The sequence below is a fragment of the Pleurodeles waltl genome, chromosome 5 (assembly GCF_031143425.1).
Source record: "Pleurodeles waltl isolate 20211129_DDA chromosome 5, aPleWal1.hap1.20221129, whole genome shotgun sequence".
NCBI classification, from domain to species: Eukaryota; Metazoa; Chordata; class Amphibia; order Caudata; family Salamandridae; genus Pleurodeles; species Pleurodeles waltl.
Window position 1 is genome coordinate 1798137450 of NC_090444.1, and position 23289 is coordinate 1798160738.

Consider the following 23289-nt stretch of genomic DNA (forward strand, 5'->3'; position numbering starts at 1 on the left):
CATGCATACGAAAGTAATAGCACAAGCCATGATTGATTATTATTTTTTTTTCTAGGGTAGGTTTCCCTAAGGAAATCTTAACCGACCAAGGCACACCCTTTATGTCCAGACTCGTGACCGAAGTGAGCAAGACCTTAGGAGTAAAGTAGATCCGAACATCAGTATATCATCCACCAACTGATGGTCTCGTGGAAAGATATAACCTGACTATTAAGTCCTTACTCAGAAAGAGTATCACCGAAGATGGTAGATTGGGAAAAGAAATTACCCCTGGTATTTTATGCGATTCGCACACGTTCAGTCTTCTCTAGGCCATAGTCCTTTCGAATTGTTGTTTGGGCGACCACCGCAAACCCTTCTTGAGATGCTAGCTGAACAATGGGAAGAGTCAGACGATGAGGTTAAAGATCTCCTAACATACACCAGGGAGTTGAGAGAGAGACCCTACATTCAGTATGGGGAAAAAGCCCACAATACCTTACGTGAATCCTAAGAGAAGCAGAAAAAGGGGTATGACACTAGGAATGTGCTCTGTAGTTTAAAAGTAGGGGACAAGGCGTTAGTACTCCTTCCCAGTAGTGAGAACAAACTATTGGCTCGGTGGCAGGGACCATACGAGGTGCTTGAACAAATCAACCCCACTACCTATGAACTGGCTCTACCCCACGGCCACGGTAGGGAACAAATATATCACATAAACATCTTTAAAAAATGGCAGGAACCCGTCAGTGTCCAACTGGTCCGCTACATCACAAATAACAGTACAGAGGACATCCCATTCCTAACCCTTTCCTTACCACACTGTCCGGAGGAGTCTAGGCCTCAAACTAATGCAACCCTTCGAGATACACAGCTTGTTCCCCTCTTACACGTTATTGAGTTATATCGGGATGTTTTTTCCAAACAGCCCGGACATACCCAGCTAGCAGAACACACGATTCAAACCAAAAATGAGACCATATCCCGACAAAGACCCTACCGCATCCCAGAAGCAAAAAAACTCCTAATAGAACAAGAGGTCCAAACCATGCTGAGAGCAGGGATCATAGAACCCTCCAACAGTCCCCGGTGTTCTCCTGTAGTATTGGTCCCAAAACAGGATGGGAGTACTCGGTTTTGCGTGAATTATAGACGGGTCAATGAACTGACCTATTTTGATGCCTACCCCATGCCACGCATTGATGAACATCTTGAAAGATTGGGACAAGCCAGGTTCATGTCCACCCTTGATCTCACAAAGGGGTATTGGCAGATCCCTTTGAGAGCAGCAAATAAGGAAAAAAAATGCCTTTGCAGCCCCATCAGGTCTATACCAATTTACAGTTCTTCCCTTTGGACTGCATGGGGCCCCGGCCACGTTTCAAAGACTCATGGATAAGGTACTGCGTCCCCATCAGACATATGCAGCTGCGTATCTAGACGATATAGTGATGTACAGCAAGACATGGACAGAACATCTAGAACACTTGGGGGCGGTCTTACAGGCATTAAGGGAAGCCCATTTAAAAGCTAACCCTGAGAAATGTAAGTTAGGGTTTATGAATATCAGATATCTAGGCTATGTGTTAGGGGAAGAACTGGTTCGTCCCCAGATAGAGAAAGTAGACGCCATCCAACAGATACCAAAGTCAAAGAAGGACGTTTGTGCTGTCCTCGGTCTTGTTGGGTATTACTGGCGGTTTATACCGCAATTTTCAACAGTAGCAGAACCTCTCACCAACTTGCTAAAGAAGTCTACTCCCAAAACCTTCTCCTCGCTTCCCGAAGCTGCACGCTACAGCTTTGACCGTCTGAAACACGCCCTATCCACCGACCCTGTGTTATGCTGTCTGGATTTCCAAAAGCCCTTTTTTTTTTTTTTTTTTTACAAACGGACGCATCTGATGTAGGACTTGGGGCGGTGTTATCTCAAACCCAGACGGATGAGTCCATCCACCCTATACTGTATATTAGTAGGAAGCTGCTCCCGAGAGAGAGACACTATCCCACCATTGAGAAAGAATGTTTGGCTATTAAATGGGCTATTGAGGCATTGCGCTATTATCTCAGTGGGCGAACATTTACACTTCTTACGGACCATACACCTCTCACCTGGCCTGCTCGTAACAAAGACTCGAACGTACGTGTTCTAAGGTGGTTTCTCTCTTTGCAGCCCTTCTCCTTCCAGATTCTACACTCTCCGGGCCGCCACATGTTGAATTCTGATTTCTTATCCCGCTACCCTACTCCTGAGCGTCATCGGCTGCCGCTCTCTAGGGGGAGTGTCTGTGACTGGTCGGATCGGGCTGACCTGCACACAATCTCGACTGGTGCTTCCTCTACATGGGATAACCCGGAAGTGCCTCCAAGGTCACCCCTTCCGATATGCTCAGGACTCTCTCCGCAAGAACCTGGGGAATCAAAAGGCCTGGTCGCGGAGTTGGCGAGGAGGACGGTGGATGGTCGGAGAGGATTCGTACAGTAGGATACAGAGGACCCATCCAGAAGACTTGTGAGGACCCAGGGGTCGAGGAGACTCCTAGGGCTATCGGCACCCCTCGAACAGAGCAAGGAATCATCGCGGTCCCAACCCGGGACGAAGACAGTCTGCCCCGGGAAGCAGAACCTTAGGACCCGCCACACTTCAGGAGAAGCATGGCCAAGTCAGGTACGGGGCTGGGGACGGGCAGTGTTAGGGAGGACGGGAGGGAGGTTATATGTATATAGATATCACGGGAACGGTCCCCATGGGCGGGAGGTAAACCGGTAAGGAGTAGGTAGGACGGGAACGGGGAGCACGGCAAGCACAAAATCAAGGATTACCAGGAAGAGAATAGGTTCAGTTACTGACAGGAAATAAGAAGAAAGAAAATACAATTATAAGGATGGAGACTCAAGAGAAATAGAAAATAGAAAGAGAAAAGAACGTACAGGAAAAGAAAGAAAGAAAAAGCCAGAATCAAATACAACCGGACAGATCTGAGTAGGAAAGGAAAGAGCAGAAACAAGGGACAAGGAAAAGGTAGAGCGAGAGAAAAGAGAGAGAGAGAGAGTAAGAAAAGAAAGATTTACTCAACCACTTACCGTGCCTATTCTTCTTCTGTCCTCACATGCTTCCTGAGAGGTCTATGGAGAAAGCAGAAAGAAGAAGACGAGATTAGTCAACCAAGGCTGGAGGAGGTGTCCGAAAAACAGAAACCAACTACCACAGATTTACCTCACCATAAAGTGTTATGTAACTCAAAATAAACACTACTTACCTATAGACTCCACTAGTCCTGTGTGCTTAATATCGGCCAGCCTACGACAGGGGCTCTCCAGTTTCGCTACACCACTGATTGCCACAGTAGTTCCTGGCACTGAACAAAACTACTTTGTGTGCCAATATGCTCCTTGTGGAGGAGCAGAATGCGATCCCTCACAAAGTCATCTGATAGATAGAGAAATAAAAGTTTAATAAAAACAAAATGTAATTGTTAACGTCGGACCTAATTAGTGACCCAATTCTTAAAGTCACAAAAGAACACCCATGGCATATGTCTTTTGAATTAGTGGCTTTCATGAATTCACAAGAACTACAGTAGTAGACCAGGAAATTGTACGTCTAGAAAATATTTGTGAACTATTTTAGCACGAGCAAAAATATGTTTTAGATTTGCTCATGTGAGTTCACTTTCCCTCCAACCACTTTTTTCCCAACCCTGGAAGAACTTCTAATTCTGCCATTGTCAGGAATAAATTTCCAATCATTATCATTATGGGAAAAGATTAGAGATCTGGTGAAAATCCTTAAAACATGCATGTTAGGTTTGCAGACTCAAAGGCATTCCAGCCCTGGAGCTATTGTTTACTGCTTCCGCCAGCCCCATTATGTAGATCTGCAGAAAGGTGGCAAATTAAGGAAATTGCTATAGTAGGGATTGAGATTGCAAGTTTTCAATATTTACTATAGTAATAGCCCTGACAAAATCAGAGAGGCTATTATCAGAGCTCTAACAAAATGAAATTGCTGCCATAATTTGTCACCACACTACATGGCAACATCACAAAACAAAGTAAAATAAAATGATGGACGGAGTGTTGAAATGTTTCAAACACTCACCCCCAGTCACAGATCTGGGTTTAATCCATAGTTATTTTGCTCACCACGTCACTCTAGTTTAGACCCAGCCATTTGCAAATCAGCAGGGATGTGGAATTCCCCGCCAGACGCCCGGGACATATTGTTTGGGGTCAAGGGCAACAAGTTTTCACATTTATTTTGTCCGTGGGTCAAGCAGGCCTAACCCCTTGCAGCACAAACCCTTTGGCTGCCAGTTTACAGAGAAAGGAAGTGTCTGCAGGTGGGGTAATAAGTGTGTCCATAGGTCGAACTTGTGTTTATGGGGCATTAATGAAAAGCCTTCATCATTAGGGTGATCGCTGTAAATAAATGTTTTAAGGTCACACTGCACTACTGACAGTGGTTCCAGTAAAAAATAAAATACAAAAAGTGTGCGCACATTTGAAAAGTTTAACAATATGAGGCTAAGAATAATGCTCCCAGAATGGTCTCTAATTAGATGCAGATTTTTGCAGAAGCTTGTAAGCATGAGTGATGATTATTTGCTTTCAAAATAGAATGTTCAGAAAAATGCAAGTAGGAAAGTGTTTCGCTACTATGAAATTTTAGGCGCAACTTCTTTCAAGCGTCATTTAGTAAAATGTGTTAATGCATGCTAGTATTTCCCAAAAATATTCATAACCGAAAATCAGTGTAGCCATTTTCAACAAGATTATGCGAAAGCATGAAAATAAACAAGCACTGACAAAGCCAACGATACAATTTTTAGCTAATCTTCTAGTTTCGTCAATGCATATCTTGTTTTTACATGGCTTTTGTAACACTTTATTGTTAAAATAAACGGTTGCTGCCAGACCCTCGCCATTGTAACCAACACTGGCGAAAAGAAAAAAAAAGATTTTGGTCTCAAAAACCACACATTGGCACCAGTTTTGTAACAAAGGCGCCGCAGCACAGCACCTGCACTGAGTGAGTCTGGGGGCTCCATGGGGGGAGAAGGGGGAACTCCATGTTCTTTGCAGGGGAGCCCCCTCCAGTTTCGTTATGCCACTGATTGCCACAGTAGTTCCTGGCACTGAAAAAAACTACTTTGTGTGCCACTATGCTCCTAGTGGAAGAGCAGAATGCGATCACTCATAGTAAAGCCAGCTGATAGATAGATAGAGAAATAGAAGTTTAATAAAAAACATGTCTTTGTTCATGCCAGACCGAATTAGGGACCCAATTCTTAAAGAAAGTTACAAAAGTATATGCCTTTGAATTAGTGGCTTTCATGAATTCTTAAGAACTGACAGTAGTAGAACAGGAAATCGTACTTCTAGAAAATATTTGTGAGCTGTATTTTAGCACGAGCAGATAGGCATGTGTAGATTTGCTCATGTGAGAATCTATTGAGTGTTTACAAGTTCACTTTCCCTCCAAACACTTTTTCCCAGCCATGGAAGAACTTCTACTTCTGCCATTGTCAGGAGTAAAGGTCCAACCTTTCTTGTTATGGGAAAGATTAGAGAAGAGCTGGTGAAAATCCTTAAAACATGCAAGTTAGTAGGTTTGCAGACTCAAAGGCATTCCAGCCCTGGAACTACTGCTTACTACTCCCTCCAGCCCCAGTATGTAGATCTGCGGAAAGGTGGTAAAATAAGGAAATTGCTATAGTAGGGATTGGAATTGCAAGTATGCAAGCCCTACCATAGTAGTAGCCCTGGCATAAGCAGAAAGGCTGTTATCAGAGCTTTTACATAATGAGATTGCTGCCATAATTTGTCGCCGCCCTACATGGTACCAAAGGGACATGTAGATTATTTTACAGGACAAGTAGATTTAAGAAGCAACCTGTTCCATGGACAAGTAGATATTTTATTAAATCCTACATCCCTGAAATCAGTCTTGACCCTGTTCCCCATGGGAACTGACAAGCCCGAACTGCCAGGCCAGGTCCTCCCTGGACAGGAAACGAGCATCCTGGGACCAGTTTCAAGGTATCACCCTTCATCAGCCAGGCTAGCTTGAATCCAGAGGTGCAGCGAGAAAGGGACCCACGTCTGGGCATACCCTAGCCACAAGGCAACATCACAAAATAAAATGGACAGTGTTTTGAAACTTTTCAAACACTCACCCCCAGTCACATTTCTGGGTTTAAACCATCGTTATTTTGCTTGCCATACCACGTCAAACTGGGGTGGCATGGTGAACAAAATAATGATGGATTAAACCCAGATCTGTGACTGGGGATGAGTGCTTGAAAAGTTTCAGCACTACGTCCATTATCCTTTTGTGTTGCTTTACCGCACTACATGGCACCAAAGGGACAAGTATATTATAATATATATATATTTTTTTTATAGGGCAAATAGATTTAAGAAGCAACCTGTCCCATGGACAAGTAGATATTTTATTAAATTCCACACCCCTGTCATAGAAGAAATCAAATTGACGTAGTGGGTGTTTCCCATAGTTTTGGCACGCAAAGTGGACAAAACATTGAGACTGTGTGTGGATTTAAGAGCTGTAATGGCTTTAGTATCCTAGTTTGCCATCCCCTGCCTAACATTGATTAGGTTATATGCATTTTGGCGGGAGCGGTGGCATTTTCCACTCTTGAATTAAGATCCACTTACCCCCAGATTGAATTAACTGAGGACTCTAAACACATTACAGCTTTCCTTACCCTGCTGGGTCTATACCAGTTCAAGAGGATGCATCTTTGTTTGGTCTCAGTCACATCAGTGCTTCAAAGGGCAATATACTACATATTTAAGGATATGGACTAGTTTGTAAATTGTTGAAGAACTATATCCTTATATTTTCAGGCAATCATCAGGAACATTTGAGTTATCTTAAAGAAGTGTGTAAAAGGTTAGAAGATTACAGGTTAACCTTGGGAAAAAAACAAATGAAAACTGTTCTTTTGAGTATTGGGGACACATTGTCCGGGGAGGGAGTGATGCCTAAGAAATCTCTAGTAGATGCAATTGTAAAAGCACTTGCATCAGTTAACAAAGAAAAGTTACTCTCTTTTGCAGGCAAGTGAATACTATAGTAAATTTATTAGAAAGTATGCAACCCAGAAACTTTTGTGGGCTTTGACATGGAAGGATGCTGTATTTAACAGCAACAAGCATTTTAATATATCAAGTGTGATGTTGTGGAAGCTCCCACGTTAAAACCTTTTCCTATAGGAAACGAGTGCATAATTACCGTAGATGCAAGTTTGTATGGGCTGGGAGGTGTTTTGTCCCCAAAATTTGGAAAAGAAGAGTGGAATGTGTTGTTTACTTCAATAATTCTCAATTATTCTGAGAGACTATATGTGGTGAATGAGTTGCTGGGATGTGTTTGGGCAATTGAACATTTTCAAAACTATGTTTAGGGATCTTATTTTCTTTTGAGAAAAGATCATAAGTCAATAGTGAATATTTTTTCACCAGGTGATGGTTGGAATGCCACTGCTTGGATTGCAAGACTTGACTTCGAGGTTGCAAGAATGTAGTTTTAAAGTGGCATACATACCAGGAAAAAACAATGTCATGGTGGATTGTCTGTCCAGATTTCTGTGTAATACTGAACATAAGAAGTGTGAGAAGGAAGATTGGAAGATGGTTGCTACTATTAAGGATGTGCTGGAGAATGAGTTTGAAGGAATTGATAAATAGTTGTGGTTAGAGAGTGAAATGAAGGGTAGATTATGGCAATAACTTAAGAAGTATGTCATGGGATGGGGGCCAAGGAAAGATAATTTGTCTCCTGAGATCTTACCTTTTTAGAAAGTATCAGGCAAGTTAGAACTGTAAGGAGGAATGCTTTTCAAGGATGGTAAATATGTTCCTCCGCTATGATGCAGCATGTGGTTCCAAACTTGTGCATAAACAACATCTTGGCCTGCCTTCTATGAAAATACTCATGAGAGCGAATTTTTGGTGGTCAGGTTTAGAAAGGAAAATTGACAGAGTTGCATGAGAATGTAATGACGGTGTGAGATGGGGAAGGGTGCTTAATGTGGCTCCTGCACCTTTGAAACTTGTGAAGTGGCTGAAGGTTACATGGCAGAAGGTTCCTTTGGAAATTTCTAGACCATTTTATTTCTTGCCACAAGATGCTCGTTTTGATTTAGCACTTATAGATTAGCATTCTGAATAGCCTGAGATGACATTTGTAAAGCACATTGGTACCAGGTTGGCCATTGAGTTTCTCGAAGAACTAAACTAAGTTTTATAGTGGCTGATTGGGTGGGAATCCGATAACTGGGAATATTAACAAAAGGTATGCCGAAGTATGGTATAGCTATGAAAGTGATAAAAGTTAATACCAGTAGTGTGGTAAGGTGTGGAATGTCCGAGTGGCAAAGAGATGACGATGGAGGGGAGAGAAGAAATGGATATGAGTTCCTTAGTTAAGGTTGACAAGTTTAAGTGGTCTGAAGTGTGTGTTACAGAAGAACAATGCATGGGTGATGCTGAGTCGATGTTGAGTGAAGAAGTGGTTCCATGCGATTCAGTGGCATCAAGAGTAAAAGAAAGAAGTTGCATGAGTCATGCCCCTGAAAAGTATTAGGACTTTGTATCGTGTGTTTTTTTTTTTTTTCTTGGTTTTGTTTTAAGGGGGAAGATGTTATATTATATGTGTTGATACATTTGTATATTGTAGGAAAGTGCCCCCTTTTGACATGGTCACCCCCACTTTTTGCCTGGTATTTCATGCAATTTTGACAAAGTGCACTGGGTTTCTGCTAATCAGGCCCCCAGTGCCATATCCCTTCCCGAAAACTGTGCAGTTGCCCAATTGGCAATACCTTTTGGCCCCCTATTCCTCGTAAGTAGTACCCCTGGTACTGTCGTAATTACCCTTCTTATAGTAACAAGACTGCTGGATATGGGTGGCAGCTCCCCCAAGTATGGAGGACTGAGTCTGATCCTGCGCCCTTTCACTGCTGTCGGCCTAACTCTCACAGCCAGCTAGCTGCTGTCACCAGTAGCTGAGAGTAAAGATTCTTTTTTTTTTTTTTTTTTTTTTTTTTGGGAGTCCTTTGCATGACATTGGGATTTCTCAGGGAAATCGTGGTGGATTTGTCCCTTTCTCCTTGTCACATGGGTCTTGCATATACAAAGGCAAAACAGAAGCAGGACTAGGTTCAATGCGTTTTATTGAATCAACTGCATTCTATATAAAAAGGCATGTATTGTGATCATAAGGATGATAAAACATAACAAAAGCAAGATAGTGACAAGGCAAGTAAAACATAAGAAAAGTCCCACCTTACTGTCACAATGGTTTTAAAATCCCTAACTGCACTACTATTTTATGCAAGAGCATGGCAGTGTAAGCCCTAATCTGCCAATCAGGCCCCCTGTGAGAACCCTATCCCCCATATCTGTGATTGTAGGTAAAGGAGAGGTCTGTTTGTCTACTGTGAATCCTCCCACGTGAAGGGAGAGACTGCGTCAGGTCTCAGCAGAAACTTCAAAGGCAACATGCAGTACTTGATGGCAGCTGGTTGGAATTCCCTTCTGTCATGTAGGGGGCAGTGAGGTGTTTTTATAATAAAACAGGTGGTGTTCTGAAAAAACTGACTTGAAAACATGTATATTTCTGTGTTTGAAAGTTGGGGTCATGATGAGTTTTGTGCCGGCAGTAACTTATCACGTTCAGCCTTGAATGAAGCACAGAATGAAAATGTAGTGCAGAGAATAGAATAACAGAATTTTGTACAATAGGACAAGCTGATAAAATACGTTTGCTAAAATAATGGAAAAATAAAAAATGCATGGCACGGAGTGAAATGGCCCAAGCAGCAGGCCTAAGCTAAAATACTGTGTCTTTGTAATAGCTAAAACAACCAAGACAGTACCTAGGGTATGGGTACCAAAGAGTGTCCCCTAGGGCTGCAGCATGTATTGTGCCACCCTCCGGGACCCCTCACCTAGTTCATGCAGACTGCTGTTACAGGCTGCGTGTCCAGGTGCAGTTAGGAGTGAAAACTCAACATGGCACACAGCCTGTGTGCCATGTCCCTTAACACTACATGCAGTATATGTAAGTCACCCCTACAGAAAACCTAACAGCCCTAAGGCAGAGTGCATTATATTACAGGCAAAATCATATCTGCAAGAACATATATGCCCTTGCTATGTCTTTGTCGATTCTTAGACATGGTGTGTGAGCAGGGTAGCCATTTTAAGTACATGTGCTAGACACTGGTCAGTACACGTTCCCCAGCTACATGATGGTTTCTCTGAAAATAGGTTGTTTGGTATCAAACACCTCATGTAATAAACCCTCACTGATGCCATTGATGGATTTATTAATACCTTCACCCAGAGGGCCCCGTGAAAACCTACCAGCTAACGGTGTGCAGACTGACGAGTCTCAGCCAGTCTACCACCACCAGACATGCTTCTGACTTCCCAGAGTAAGAGCATTTGCTCTTGGGTGCGCCAGAGACAAAAGCCTGCTCTGGGAGAATCGTTTACACTCCCCACTCAAAAGGATGACATGCAAATCTACATTCCAAGGCAGGAGAGCTTCAAAGAAGCCCACTACGCTTTGTATGCGGATCTAGCTTCCCTCCAAGGAGAGATGTACCCCCCCCCCCCCACACACACACACATCCGTGGTCCTATTTGGCACCTGGAGAGATGGGGAAACTTAGTATTCAGGGAGGTGTGTCCATCCCTCAGGCCAGCCCCACCTCTAAGGTGCGCTGCCTGATATGCTCCCCACATTTAGAAATCTGCCATCTTGGTGTTAACAGATTTAGGACCTCAGGGACAGGCTTATGCCCACTTCCTGCAGGAAAATGTCACCTAAGGGGTGTGGTAACCCCAGGGGTAAGTAACCCATTGGCTACTACTGCGCTCCAAAACGCCCCTAAATCCAGTATTTAAGGGAGCCCCTAGCACCAGGAAATCAGATTCCTGCTGACACTGAAGAGGTGCAAAAGAAGAAGCTCCTGGACCCAGCCCTACCTGCTTGTCTTGTCCTGCTGAATTGCGCCAAAGTAGTCTCGTCCTGCAACTTTTGTGACTCCAAAGCCTGGGAGGACTGCCTACCTTCTCGCCAAAGACCTGACACCTGAAAGCACCATTGCACCAGTGCTGTACTGCCAGAGTTGAATAGGACTAACTATTCCAGCATGATTCCCCAGCTCTCCAGAGACAAAGCCCACCTTAGGCTTGCCCACTGTGGACTCTCCACCTCCAGCCTCTGCACGAAGGCCTCCTCAACCACGAATGCTCTGGTGGAGAAACCTGACGCCTCAAGACAACTCTGCATCTGTCGTCCCTGACCTGTGGAGAAGAGGACCCAAGGTGTCCCCAGACATCTCAAGATTGGGACTTATTTGTTGGTTTCCCCCCAACTGGCTCCCCAGTCCTCACCTGCAGCTTCTTTTCAACCAGACCTAACATTAGGCACCTGACACGGTACTACACCTCTGCACCCGGCCCCTCAGGGCTGCCGGGTGTGACACCCTTTCCAACCCTCCCAAACGTAAGAGTGAAACTAACCTTTCCCAAGAAAGTCTTCATTGTCTAAATGGAAGAATCTGGAAAGGCCATCTGCATTGGCGTGGTTAGTCCCAGGTCTGTGTTCCACTGTAAAGTCCATTCCCTGTAGGAAGATTGACCACCTCAACAGATTAGGGTTTTAAACTTTCATTTGCATCAGGTGCCCCGATCCTGACAATCAGCTCTAAGGGTAGGGTGTGCATCTGTCTTGGTAGCAGCGCTAGGACACAAGACTTTGACATCTGCTGCACCACTTGGTTGACCCGTGATTGCATGAAGGAATCCAAAATTATCTTTAGTTAGAAAACATTTTTCCAATCTTTCGATTTTTTTCTGAATTGTTCAAAATACCTATAGGGCCTTGTGGTGATTCCCCCAATCTAAAACGGTTTAGAATCTAAAATACCTTGGCTTAAGTTGGGCCTTCATAATAGTTCACTTAGATTTTATTTTTTTAAGTACTAATAACGTCCCAACTTTGTTAATACCATGACTGATGCAGCAGTGTCATCCCAGGAGCTCGACCCGTGCCCCTACAAAAACCCTAGAATTACCCATTTGAAGCCCTCTGCTAGGCATGGAAACCTGCCATGGGCACTAAGCCCACAAAAGCCCATCTGCAGCAACTGGTTGCAGAAAATGATAGCCATGGCACGTAAAGAAATCCATGATGAGAACGGGGAAGAGGACGTTGAGGAGAATGATGATTCAATCAACAGTACTACAGAAAGTAACACCACTGGGAGCACTTCAGATAGTGCCCTAGAAACTTGAGACCGTAAATATGCTCAACTCCTAAAGCTAGCCAGGAGGATAGAGTTAGTCTAGACTCTTGGCGATAGAGAAATAAATAGTTGAGATGGGCCTAGGACCGATCTCTGGTGGCAGCAACATTTTAAATAGGGAGAAAGAAGATGCTTTTGACCCTAAGATTCTCAAAGGGATTGCACCCATATATTCAGAGGGTGATGATGTGACCAAATGGATCTCAGCTTTTTAGAGGGCTTGTACCATGAGGAAGCTCAACAAAAAGTATTGGGGCTCTGTACTCTGGGAGCTGTTTTCAGGAAAGTGCAGGGATAGACTCCTGACACTTGATGGGACAGATGCTGAGTCCTATGTCCAAATGAAAGATACTCTGATTGAGAGATTTGGACTCACAACTGAGGAGTGCAGAATTAGGTTCAGGGAGAGTAGAAGAACCTTTAGTCAGTCCAGGTTAGAATTTGTTGACTTCTCAGTCAAAATACTAGGTGGCTGGCTTAAAGAGAACCAGATACAAGATTATCATGGGGTGTATAATCTTATTATGAAAGAGCATCTGTGAAGTAACTGTGTTTCTGAAAAATTGCATCGGTAGCTGGTAGACCTAGGTCTAATTTGTCCCCAAGAATTGGGGAACAAGGCAGACCACTGGGTCAAGACTAGGGTTTCCAAGGCAATGCTTGGTGGGGGTGACCTAAAGAAAGGGGTTGCTACCCCTGCCCCCTTCAAGGTAAAGATTCCCCCTCCCAAAAAAAAACACCCTGTTCTGGAGTGTGGACCGAAGATAAAACACAAACCAAGGGTGGGTACCAGGGTACGAACTGGCTCCCCACAAAGGCTTGGTGCTAAAATTGCAAAGCCAGTGGCACCGAACTAGAGACCCTACCTGTCTCAAAAAGAATTTCCCTGGTGCACCTGCTGCTCCTGCTGTAGTGGTAAGTCCCCAAATGGGATCCTAGGTGAGCCCCTGACCATGCCGGTGAGTTCATAGGAGCAGCTTAAGGGCCAGATGTAGCAAAAAAATATTTTGCGACTTGCAAATTGCGAGTCATACCGACTCGCAAATTGCAACTCGCAAAATAGTATGCAGAAAGGTGTCTCAGACACCTTCTGCGACTCGCTATGGGGTCGCAAAGACCCACCTCATTAATATTAATGAGGTGTGTTGCAAATTGCGACCCCATAGCGAGTCCCTGCACTCACAGGGATGGTGGCCTGCTGGAGACAGCAAACCTCCATGTCTGTGACTGCTTTTTTTAATAAAGCAGTTTTTTTAATTGCAGCCCGTTTTCCTTGCTGTTGGCACTGATGAGGATCAGGAAGAAGGAGCCTCTCCCTGACCACCTCTTCCACAGCCCCAAAGATGGGTCAGTTGATGGAGTAGTCTTCTCAGACACTCTAACTGCCCAGCAGCAGGCTGACTGCAGGCAAGCCCTACAGCAGTATGCTGCACTTTTTTTCCCTCACCCCTGGTCAGACTAACTGATGTGCCCATGATGTGGACACTGATAACCACATGCCCGTCAAAAGCAAAATCACAGATAGTCTGCCCATGTGAAGGATGGCATCAGAGCTGAAGTAAGCAAGATGCCGGAGTTAAGTGTGATTGAGCCCTCTGACAGTCCCTGGGCATGCCCAGTGGTGTTAGTCCCTGAACCTTATTCCAAGGGAAGTAAACCAGAGCTTAGATTTTGTGTGGACTACAGAGGTCTTATTGCTGCAACTCAACGTTCCAACCCCCCCCCCCCCCCCCCCCCCCCCCCCCCCCCCCAATTGACCTCTCCCACAGCTTATTTTCAACCGGATTGATCCTCGTAGAGAAACATTGGACATCCGAATTCGTATTCCTGTGCTAAGTGTTTTTTGGGCTATTTGGTGTAATTTGCGCCTCTGCCCCCCATAACTTTTTGTCCACATAACGTACCCACACCAAATTTGCGTAATTTGTTTACCAACATCCTGGGGTTTCTAAAAGTACCCAGGGTTTGTGGAGTCCCCTGGAGGGGACTGAAAAATTAGACTGACTAAATACAGCTACATTTCAGGGGTTTTGGGGAGAAAATGGGAAAGAAATGCCGTATAAGAAAGTGTGTATTTATTTATTTTCCCTGCAAATGGCATCAACAAAGGATTTGCAGTGCTAAAATCACCATCTTCTCAGCTTTCAGGAACAAGCAGACTTGATTCAGAAAAACCAATTTATCAACACAGTTTTGGTGTTTTGTTGGGAGATAGCCCATTTTTCCTATTTTTTGTGCTTTAAATCTTCTTTCAGTTAGGGGTAGATATGGGTGTGAAACCAGTGGTGGATCTCAGAAACTTACCCGTGATTTGAAAAGTGGGTAGCTGGGGTTTTGTTGGCCGTACCTCAGCTGGCACCAAGAGAAAACTAGCAAACCTACATATTTTTAAAACCTAGACACCTAGGGGAATCCAAGGTGGGGTGATGTGTGTCTCTCACAGGGTTGTTTTTCCCAGAATCCCCTGCAAACTTCAAACTTTCACTAAAAAAGCACATTCTCCTCACATTTTTGTGATGGAAAGTTCTGGAATCTGCACAGAGCCACAAACTTCCTTCCACCCAGCATTCTCCTAAGTCTTCTGATGAAAATTGTATCTCAAGTGTATGGGTAGGCCTAGTGCCCGCGACGGGAGGGGTTTGATTCCAGATAGGTGTGACTTCAATACATCCCCCAACGTTTTCTTACCCAGAATCCCCTGCAAACCTCAAATTTTGCAAAAGACAAATCCCATTTTCCTCACATTTGTGTCGGATCACTGCACTGGCACAAATTTGCCTCAGTCTCCTGATAAAAACAATAACCTCACTTTTCCTCACATTTCCCTGTTGGATCACTACACCAGCAGAAGTTCACCTTGCTTTCCCTATAAAAATGATACTTCCCTTGTGTGGTGGGAGAAAGACCTTTCCCATTTATTTGAGGGGGCATTGCCATGCCCATTCTGGTCAGCCCCTACTCCTATACTACCAAAACAATCACATGGTGCCTAGTGGACGTTCTGCTTTGGAGAGTGGGGGGGAGGGCAGATTGGGGGCTATTACCCTCATCTGAGCACCCGTCCTCCCCCCCCCCCCCCCCCCCACACAATTGGGGAACATACTCATTTTGGCGGGGTGTGGGGTTGTAATGCCCTTTCTGGGTAGCCCCCACCCTTAAATAAACTTTAAAAAAAAGAACCTTGGTGCTTTCTTCTCCCCTGAGGCAGCAGATCAGGGGCCACTTTTTGGGAGGGGTGGGGGCATTACAAAGCCCAGTTAGGGCAGCCCCACCCCTAGGTATGTATAAAAAATTAATCCCTGATTTCTAGTGGGTTTTCTGACACCCTCCACCGCCCCATGGGGTGGCAGAAAAACTGAGTGTGCCAAAGATATAGTGAGAGCGGGGGCACAAAAGTCCTTTCCCAAGGGGCTGCTTCCCCCTCCTTGGTGTCTGGTGGGCATATCCCTGCTTGGGGATCGCCGTCCTTAGATGATCCCCAAGCAGAGATCCACTAGGGAAGGGTACCATTGGAAAAGGAAGATTCTCCCTTTTCCAATGATACCTCTTCTGTCTGCCTCAGTGGTCAGGCTGAGATAGCCCCCCAACCACTGAGGCAGTGAAAGTGAAATGAGCCGATCAGTTTATTTCACTTTTGTTTTCAGTGAAATGACGTCAACTCGCTGATCATCATTTCAGTGAAAACCCAGAACAGCCTCAGAAGCTGGGAAAGCTATTTCCCAGCCACAGAGGCTGTCTTGGAAGAAAGGAATTCCCTCTGGTACCCACACCAGGGAGATTCCCAGTGCCATGTGCGCAGACATTCGGGAGATGTCGGATGCATACGAGCACCGTTGCGTTGGACGGCTCCTGGCCATCTGCCTTGAAGTGGTTAATGTGGTGACCCCTTGACAAAGTCAATAGTCTGCCTTATGTATATTTATGTGGTGACACCTTGACAAATCCATTAGGTCTACCTTCAGAATGATGTCCTCTTATAATATGATGTATGTGGTATAGATGAGGTGCATTGTAATTATGTTGTTCAGAACCTAGTAGGGGTAAAATGTATTATGAGGGTGTTCAAAGGTATTTTTATCTGCCTCATGTATATAATTGCAAATTAATGTGTAGTATTAAGTAGTGTGGGTGTAATAAATAATTTTCCTTTTTAAAATAGCGCTGACTGGACAATAATTTCAGTGTTAATGCGTGCCAGCAAATTAGGATTGCTAGCCTACACCACCTCCTCTTAAGCATTGGTCTGCCCTGCTTCCTTACCCGGAGAGAGTAAAGTGCTACAATGGGGTGTCTGGTTACAAGTAAAGAGGTCATTTGGACCTATTACTTGTTAAGGACTTGCATCCTTCACAACTAATAACCTACGTTCTTACAAGGAAAGTCTTCAAAATCATACCTTAAAGGAATAGTGCTGCTTAATTTCTGAGAATGTGGTTGTAGGTTATGTAGAGCAATGCATATGAGAGAGTTACTCAGATTTTGAAAAAGTTTGTTTAGTCTACAATTATATAACAGAGTAAATAGGTGGACCCTTGTCTAATGTATTTTTATATTTGAGGGGCCTAGTGTATGTTTGTTGCACCTTGATGCTACATACCAGGAACACTGATAGTTTCTTAATTCTAACGGGAATATTTGTGACTTCCAAGTAGATGTACTTTACTAAGAACATGGGTACTAATTTCATTAGAAAAGTAAGTGGGTCCAGATTACCAAGAACCCAGAGGGATGTGTGCCGGTAATATGGAAGGATACTAGGGAAGGATACTTACAGTCCTTAATACAGTATATGCAATGTCCACCCAAATGTAAGATACATACATCATTCCTGCCATCTACCCATAATTTGTTTACCCAGTTTCTAAGTAAAGTATTTGTGAGTTTCACCCAGAATCAATCCATAGGGAACATAGAGAATTACTTAGTGGTATAGCCCCAGAGATAAGCCACTTGATAGTTTTTCAATGAAGCAGCTTAATTGGGGTTTGCAGGTTATGCTTTTGTGGGGAAGTAGGATTTTCTGAAGTGCTGTCTTCAGTTCCTCTCTTGCCATAGGGTTGTGACTGTTTTGATGTTGATGAGGATTTTGTTCCAGGTGATTGGAATTTGGATGGATAAAACAGCTCATTAATTCTGACATGAGTACCATCACCAGGCAATCTGAGGATCGAATGAGTGATTGCAGCAGGTGCTTAAGGAGTTTCCTGAACAATGGATCACTTGCCATGTAACATTTGCCTTTATAACTTCCGGATTTTGAGATATATTGCTTAGTGAAAGGAAGAAACCTAAATAGTGGCACTGGCACGTATGAAAACCTTGGACTGTGTATGTTACTTGCAATGGCCAGGCGGTATCAGCCGGCTGGAAGACGGAACCTGGCTCTTTAGTATGATGTACACAGTAATGTGGTCACACTGCAGATAGCCGCTTAAAGATTTATGGAATTCCACTTCCAGTCTGCATTTTAGCTTCATGTATCCCACATTAAAGTCTGCTTTCACTTGCTCAAGTATAGCCTGTAATGCTTTTCACTTTTCCTGTTTAGTTCTGTGAAGAGTTTAAAGAGAAGTGCCCCATCTGTGTCCTCTGTGGTCTGAAGTTGGCAGAGAAGTCCCAACCTGCGATTGTACGGCACTTTGGACTCCAAATTATGGAACATGTGGTCAAGTAAGTATCTTCATCTCATTTTATGGTAAAACATCCAGTTAATTGGAGGAATTGTGTCAAAGCCTACTCAAGCACAGTTGATTGGAAAGCGAAATCTTTTTTTCGCTGATTATAAGCTTCTGCATGTCTTACTTCTTTACCTCTAGCTAGGCAGGAACTTCTTTACCTCTAGCTAGGCAGGAGTATTGCCTGGTGAAGGGAGGTTCTGCTTCTGTGATTATTACTTTCTTGTTTTTCGTCAACCATTTCCCTTTACAATAAGTTACGCCAGTTTATTCATGGACTGTGTTGAACAGTGACAATCAGTCTTGTTCATTGCCATTATTAGCTGTAGCACTTCTGATTGAATCATTGTATCTTCAGCAGTACCTAGAAAGCTTATTTCTTTGTTCAAAATGTTAACTTTTTGCTTCTTGGGATTATGAGGAGTCTGAAGTTTCTGAGCATTAATTACATGTTGTTTACTGCTACTGTCACAGATCCACAATATTGGTGCCCTAGTATTGCAGTGCCCCCTTTAGCTGGTCACACCCATTTTGTTGGGCCCTACCTGACTGTCCGAAGCCCTGTGTATGTGCTCTAACTCCTAAAACCTAGTTAAATTGACCTAAACATGATTGGCACATTTAACTTTCCAAGAAGGCCATAGTGTGTGTGTGTGTGTGTGTATATGTATATATATGTGTGTGTGTGTGTGTGTGTGTGTGTGTGTATATGTATATGTGTGTGTGTGTGTATGTGTGTGTGTGTGTGTGTGTGTGTATATATGTGTGTGTGTGTGTATATATATATATATATGTGTGTGTTTGTGTGTGTGGATTTAGCCACACTGGCTGCCTGGCCCCCTAATATGTAAAAATACAGGCAGCAACTCTTAATTAATGGGACAAGTTTAGAAGGCCTGAGGGGTACAGGTGCCAGTGTCACCATGGTGACAGATAAACTGTTTTCCCCTGGTCACTACCTAGCTGGACAAACTTATCCAGTCACCAATGCTGACAATCATACTAAAGTACATCCCATGGCTATGCTAACTTTAGAGTGGGGAGGGGTCAATGGCCTGAAACAGGTAGTGGTCTCCTCAAATATCCCTGTATATATATATATATATATATATGTGTGTGTGTGTGGGTATATATATATATGTGTGTGTGTGTGTGTGTGTATATATATATATATATATATATATATATATATATACTAAAAAAAAACGGTGCAATACAGTCACACACCAAAGGGCTGCACAATATCCGAACAAGCTCGTAAAATGTAGAGTTAAAAACCACTTGTATATAATCTCATCGGCTCCAATTTATTGAAAAAAGTTCAAATGCAGGTTAATTTCACACCGCATGAAAAAGTATAATAAGTAAAAGGCACAATAAGAGTCTCTAATGTGCCCACCAAGAACAAACACACGCTGTCCCAACCAAATGTCGACGCATTTCGGCAATAGCCTTCAACTGGACATTGGCAGTCATTTTTACACCCAACTATTTAAACCCTATAGTCCTTCTTTGTTATTGACTACATAACTAAAAGGAAAGTGCAAACAGAGCAGCCATTTTGTAACATAACAGTTTTAGATTTCAAAGATGGAAAATAGTGACCCTGTGCTTGAATGGAATATGAACTCTTAAATATAACGTTATATAGTTCTTTTATATTGTAATACAACATCACATTTATAATATAATCACTTTGAATGCATAAATAGATGTATTTTCTCAATTGATAATTAATAAATACGAGGAGTAAAACAACCCATATATAAATATTTTTTTCTCCTTTTTCTCTCTCTAATATCGGAATACTATCCACTTTTTGCTTAACGATTTTAAAAGCTTGATATATAAATAGATGGATAAATATATGTATTGAAAATAATTTTTAGTACAGTCAATCTATATACAAGCTAAAAATAAATAGAATAATTCCAGTCAATTTATATCAAAGAGTGGCAATAAAAGAGATATAAAAAGGACAAATATATGGATAATAGATATAAATAACCAAAATTCTATACAATTTATGCTGACATAAATATCTCAATTGGTCTTAATGACAGTATAAAATTCAGTTATGAATAAATAGTTACACAATTCATAAAAATGGTAAAAAGATCCTACAGATATCAATATAATATCAACAGAAAAAAATATCATTATATCCATGACACAGGCAACAATACTATTGATCTTGGAATTTAAAAGATAACCCCATCTAATCCAACAACAGGGATATGTATGTTCAAACCGCTAAAGCATCCCTCAAAAGTTAATAACAAAGTGCAGAAGTAATAAAATGAGTGTAAAACCATTAAGAAAATTGATAATGTAGGATATAAAATAACAAAATAAACTGAGTCCTAATCCGGAAATATTATTGATCAGTAACAGGATCCCGAAAAAATCTTCAATACAGAAAGAATTTCATATTTTCTACTGTAAGAATATGCAAATGTAAAAATCAAAAATTTCACAGATGTACATGAAGCTCTGCATCCAAGTTATGACCCTAGGGGTTTTCTGTGCCTAAGAGTAGAATCATTTTCGACTCAGTTTGTCTCAAGTGGGCAGTTCTATTGCCTCCCCCCCCCCCCCCCCGGGGTGGGCAGTGATGGTTTTAATGCCATAAAATGTTAGAGAACTGCAATTGCCTTCATGTACATCCCAAAAGTGTTTAGCCAAAGGGTAAGATGGATCGTGGTTCTTGATGGCTCTAAGGTGTTGTAAAAACCTGACTTTCAATTTGTAAATGGTGCTGCCTACATATTTTTTTATGGCAGCCACATTCAATAACATATTTGACATATAACAGATCGCATAACCTGTGAAACTGAATATCACAAATTTTCCCTTCAAATGTAGTGTATGTGTGGGTGTTTTGTGCATATAAACAAGATTTGCAGTGCCCACATTTCCAAAAAACAAGGCTTTTCTTAGCTAGCCAAGATGAATTAGCTTTGGAACTAAATAGACTTCTGGTGAGATGATCACCCAATGATTGAGTTTTGCGATATGTTATATGTGGATGGGGACCTATACTGTCCTTTATGGCAGAGTCATGTCTCAAAACATGCCAATTGTTTTGTATGTTATTTAGTTGAGAGTGTTGAGAGTTAAATTTGAGAAAAAGTCTAAGTGAGGATCCATCATTTTGATCCTGATTGTTGGTGCTTCCAAATTTGAAAATAAGTTTTTCTCTAGACATGTTCACCACCCTCAAATGTGCATCTTTAAGAATCTTTAAGGGATAACCTCTCTCCAGAAATCTCTGTATCATGGTAACAATTTCAGTATTGAAACATTCATCATTAGAACAAATTCTACGAGCCCGTAGAAATTGACTATATGGAATGCTCCATTTCAGAGCTTTCGGGTGACAGCTGTTACCATGCAGAATTGAGTTACAAGCTGTAGGTTTGCGAAATATAGTTGTCTGTAAACTGTCCTTTTGTACAGAAATCTGGACATCAAGAAATTCTATAGTTTGGGCACTATATTTTAAATCTAAGTGGATATTAAGCTCATTATTATTGATGATGTTAACATATTGTACAAGAGAACCTTCATCACCATCCCAAATGAGAAAGATCATCGATGTATCTGACCCATAGTACCACTTGTTCCATATATTTACTATTGGAGTCAGACCAAGCTATCTCCTTCTCCCACCAGCCCATGTAAAGGTTTGCGTAAGTGGGAGCAAATGAAGCTCCCATCGCAGTCCCTTGTTTTTGCAAATAGTACTGGTTGTCAAATAGAAAGGCATTGTGGGTGAGACAGAATCTTAACATGCTTACAAGCATGTTGGTGTGTTGAAGGAATTCAATTTTACGAGTGCCTAAAAAATGACTACACGCTTGGATACCATAATCGTGCATGATGGAGGTATAAAGTACAGTCACATCCATGGTAACCAATAAATAATTGGATTGCCATGGAACATTATGAATCTTGGCTAGAAAATCATTGGTATTTCGTAGGTATGAGGGCAATTCGGTTACATAGGGACATAGAAAGAGGTCCAGATAGCGAGAGGTATTTTCTAAGAGGGTCGAATTCATACTGACAATGGGTCGACCAGGGGGATGTTTTTTATTTTTATGAATTTTTGGTAGAAAGTAGATACAGGGGGTTCTGGGAGACGTGACTTTTAGATAAAGATATTCATTTTGATCTATAAGATCATTAGTGTGCCAAATATCAAGCATCTCCCAGTAGATAGTTTGATATTCACTAGTGGGATTGGTGGTTAGTTTTTGATAATGTTGTTTATTGGAAAGTTGATGATTGGCCTCCTTCACATAACTATCTGTATCCATGATGACGATATTCCCTCCTTTATCGGAGGGTTTGATGACAATGGTGCTATTAGATTTGAGCTCATTTAGATCTTTCCAATCTGAGGCTGAAAAATTAGTTCTCTGAGATTTTTTCATTTTAATGCTTTTCCAATTTTTACGGAAATGGTCAATATCGTCTACCACCAATTCATAGAACATATCAATCATATTGCCCGTGGGTAATTGAGGGTTAAATCTACTGGAAGGTTTTAATGCACTGGAAATGGTCTGATTCGTAACAAATCCCATGTCTATCAAAATGTTATTATCTTTGCCTGTATCGTTGCTTGTATCATCTACACAACTCAAATTCCCAATTTCTACTAGGTCAGGGACATCATTGATATGAAACCCAGATAACATATCTGCGTTAGTATTGGGCCCTGATGTAGTGGCCCGTGTTTTTTTTGGAAAAATGTTTCAACAGCTGCAACTTACGTGTATATTTATACAATTATTTTCTGGTGTCAACATAATCCCAATGATTATCTGGACAAAAAATGTAACCCTAAATTTAGAATACGCTCTTGATTCAAAGTTAGTTGTGCTTTAGAAATATTTACAATGATGTTAGAATTGTCAGATCGAAAAGTCCCCTCTAGTCTTGATATTTGTGATATATATAAAATCTAGTGTCTAGGAATACACCATAACTGGAATTTTAAATGCAGCTTTGCACTGCAGTACCTATTATGCCGTCAACTAAAGTGGCAGTGAAAACATGGTTTCAGATGTACCCTTTGTAGCCTGATAGTAGCAGCTTGAACCCCATATTACATGCCTGTCAAAATTGCCCATTTGACATGTAGCAGAACTAGACTATAAATATTAAGTCACTCAAGTGCATCTTGATGCCCACAAGGTAGGGCATATAAAATGAGTGCAACATGTGACATTAGAAAAGGCATGTTCCCCCAGTGCCTACCCCGAAAATGACATGTT

At 42.2% G+C, this 23289-nt stretch overlaps 1 protein-coding gene across 1 annotated transcript in view; it reads left to right on the forward strand.

The window, feature by feature from the left end:
• Nucleotides 1-23289, forward strand: part of XPO5 (exportin 5) — a 579115-nt gene that overhangs the window by 17057 nt on the left and 538769 nt on the right. The window contains exon 2 of the mRNA XM_069236247.1: nucleotides 17878-17999. Within this exon, the coding sequence (XP_069092348.1) occupies nucleotides 17878-17999 (122 nt within the window). The remainder of the gene's footprint in view (nucleotides 1-17877; nucleotides 18000-23289) is intronic.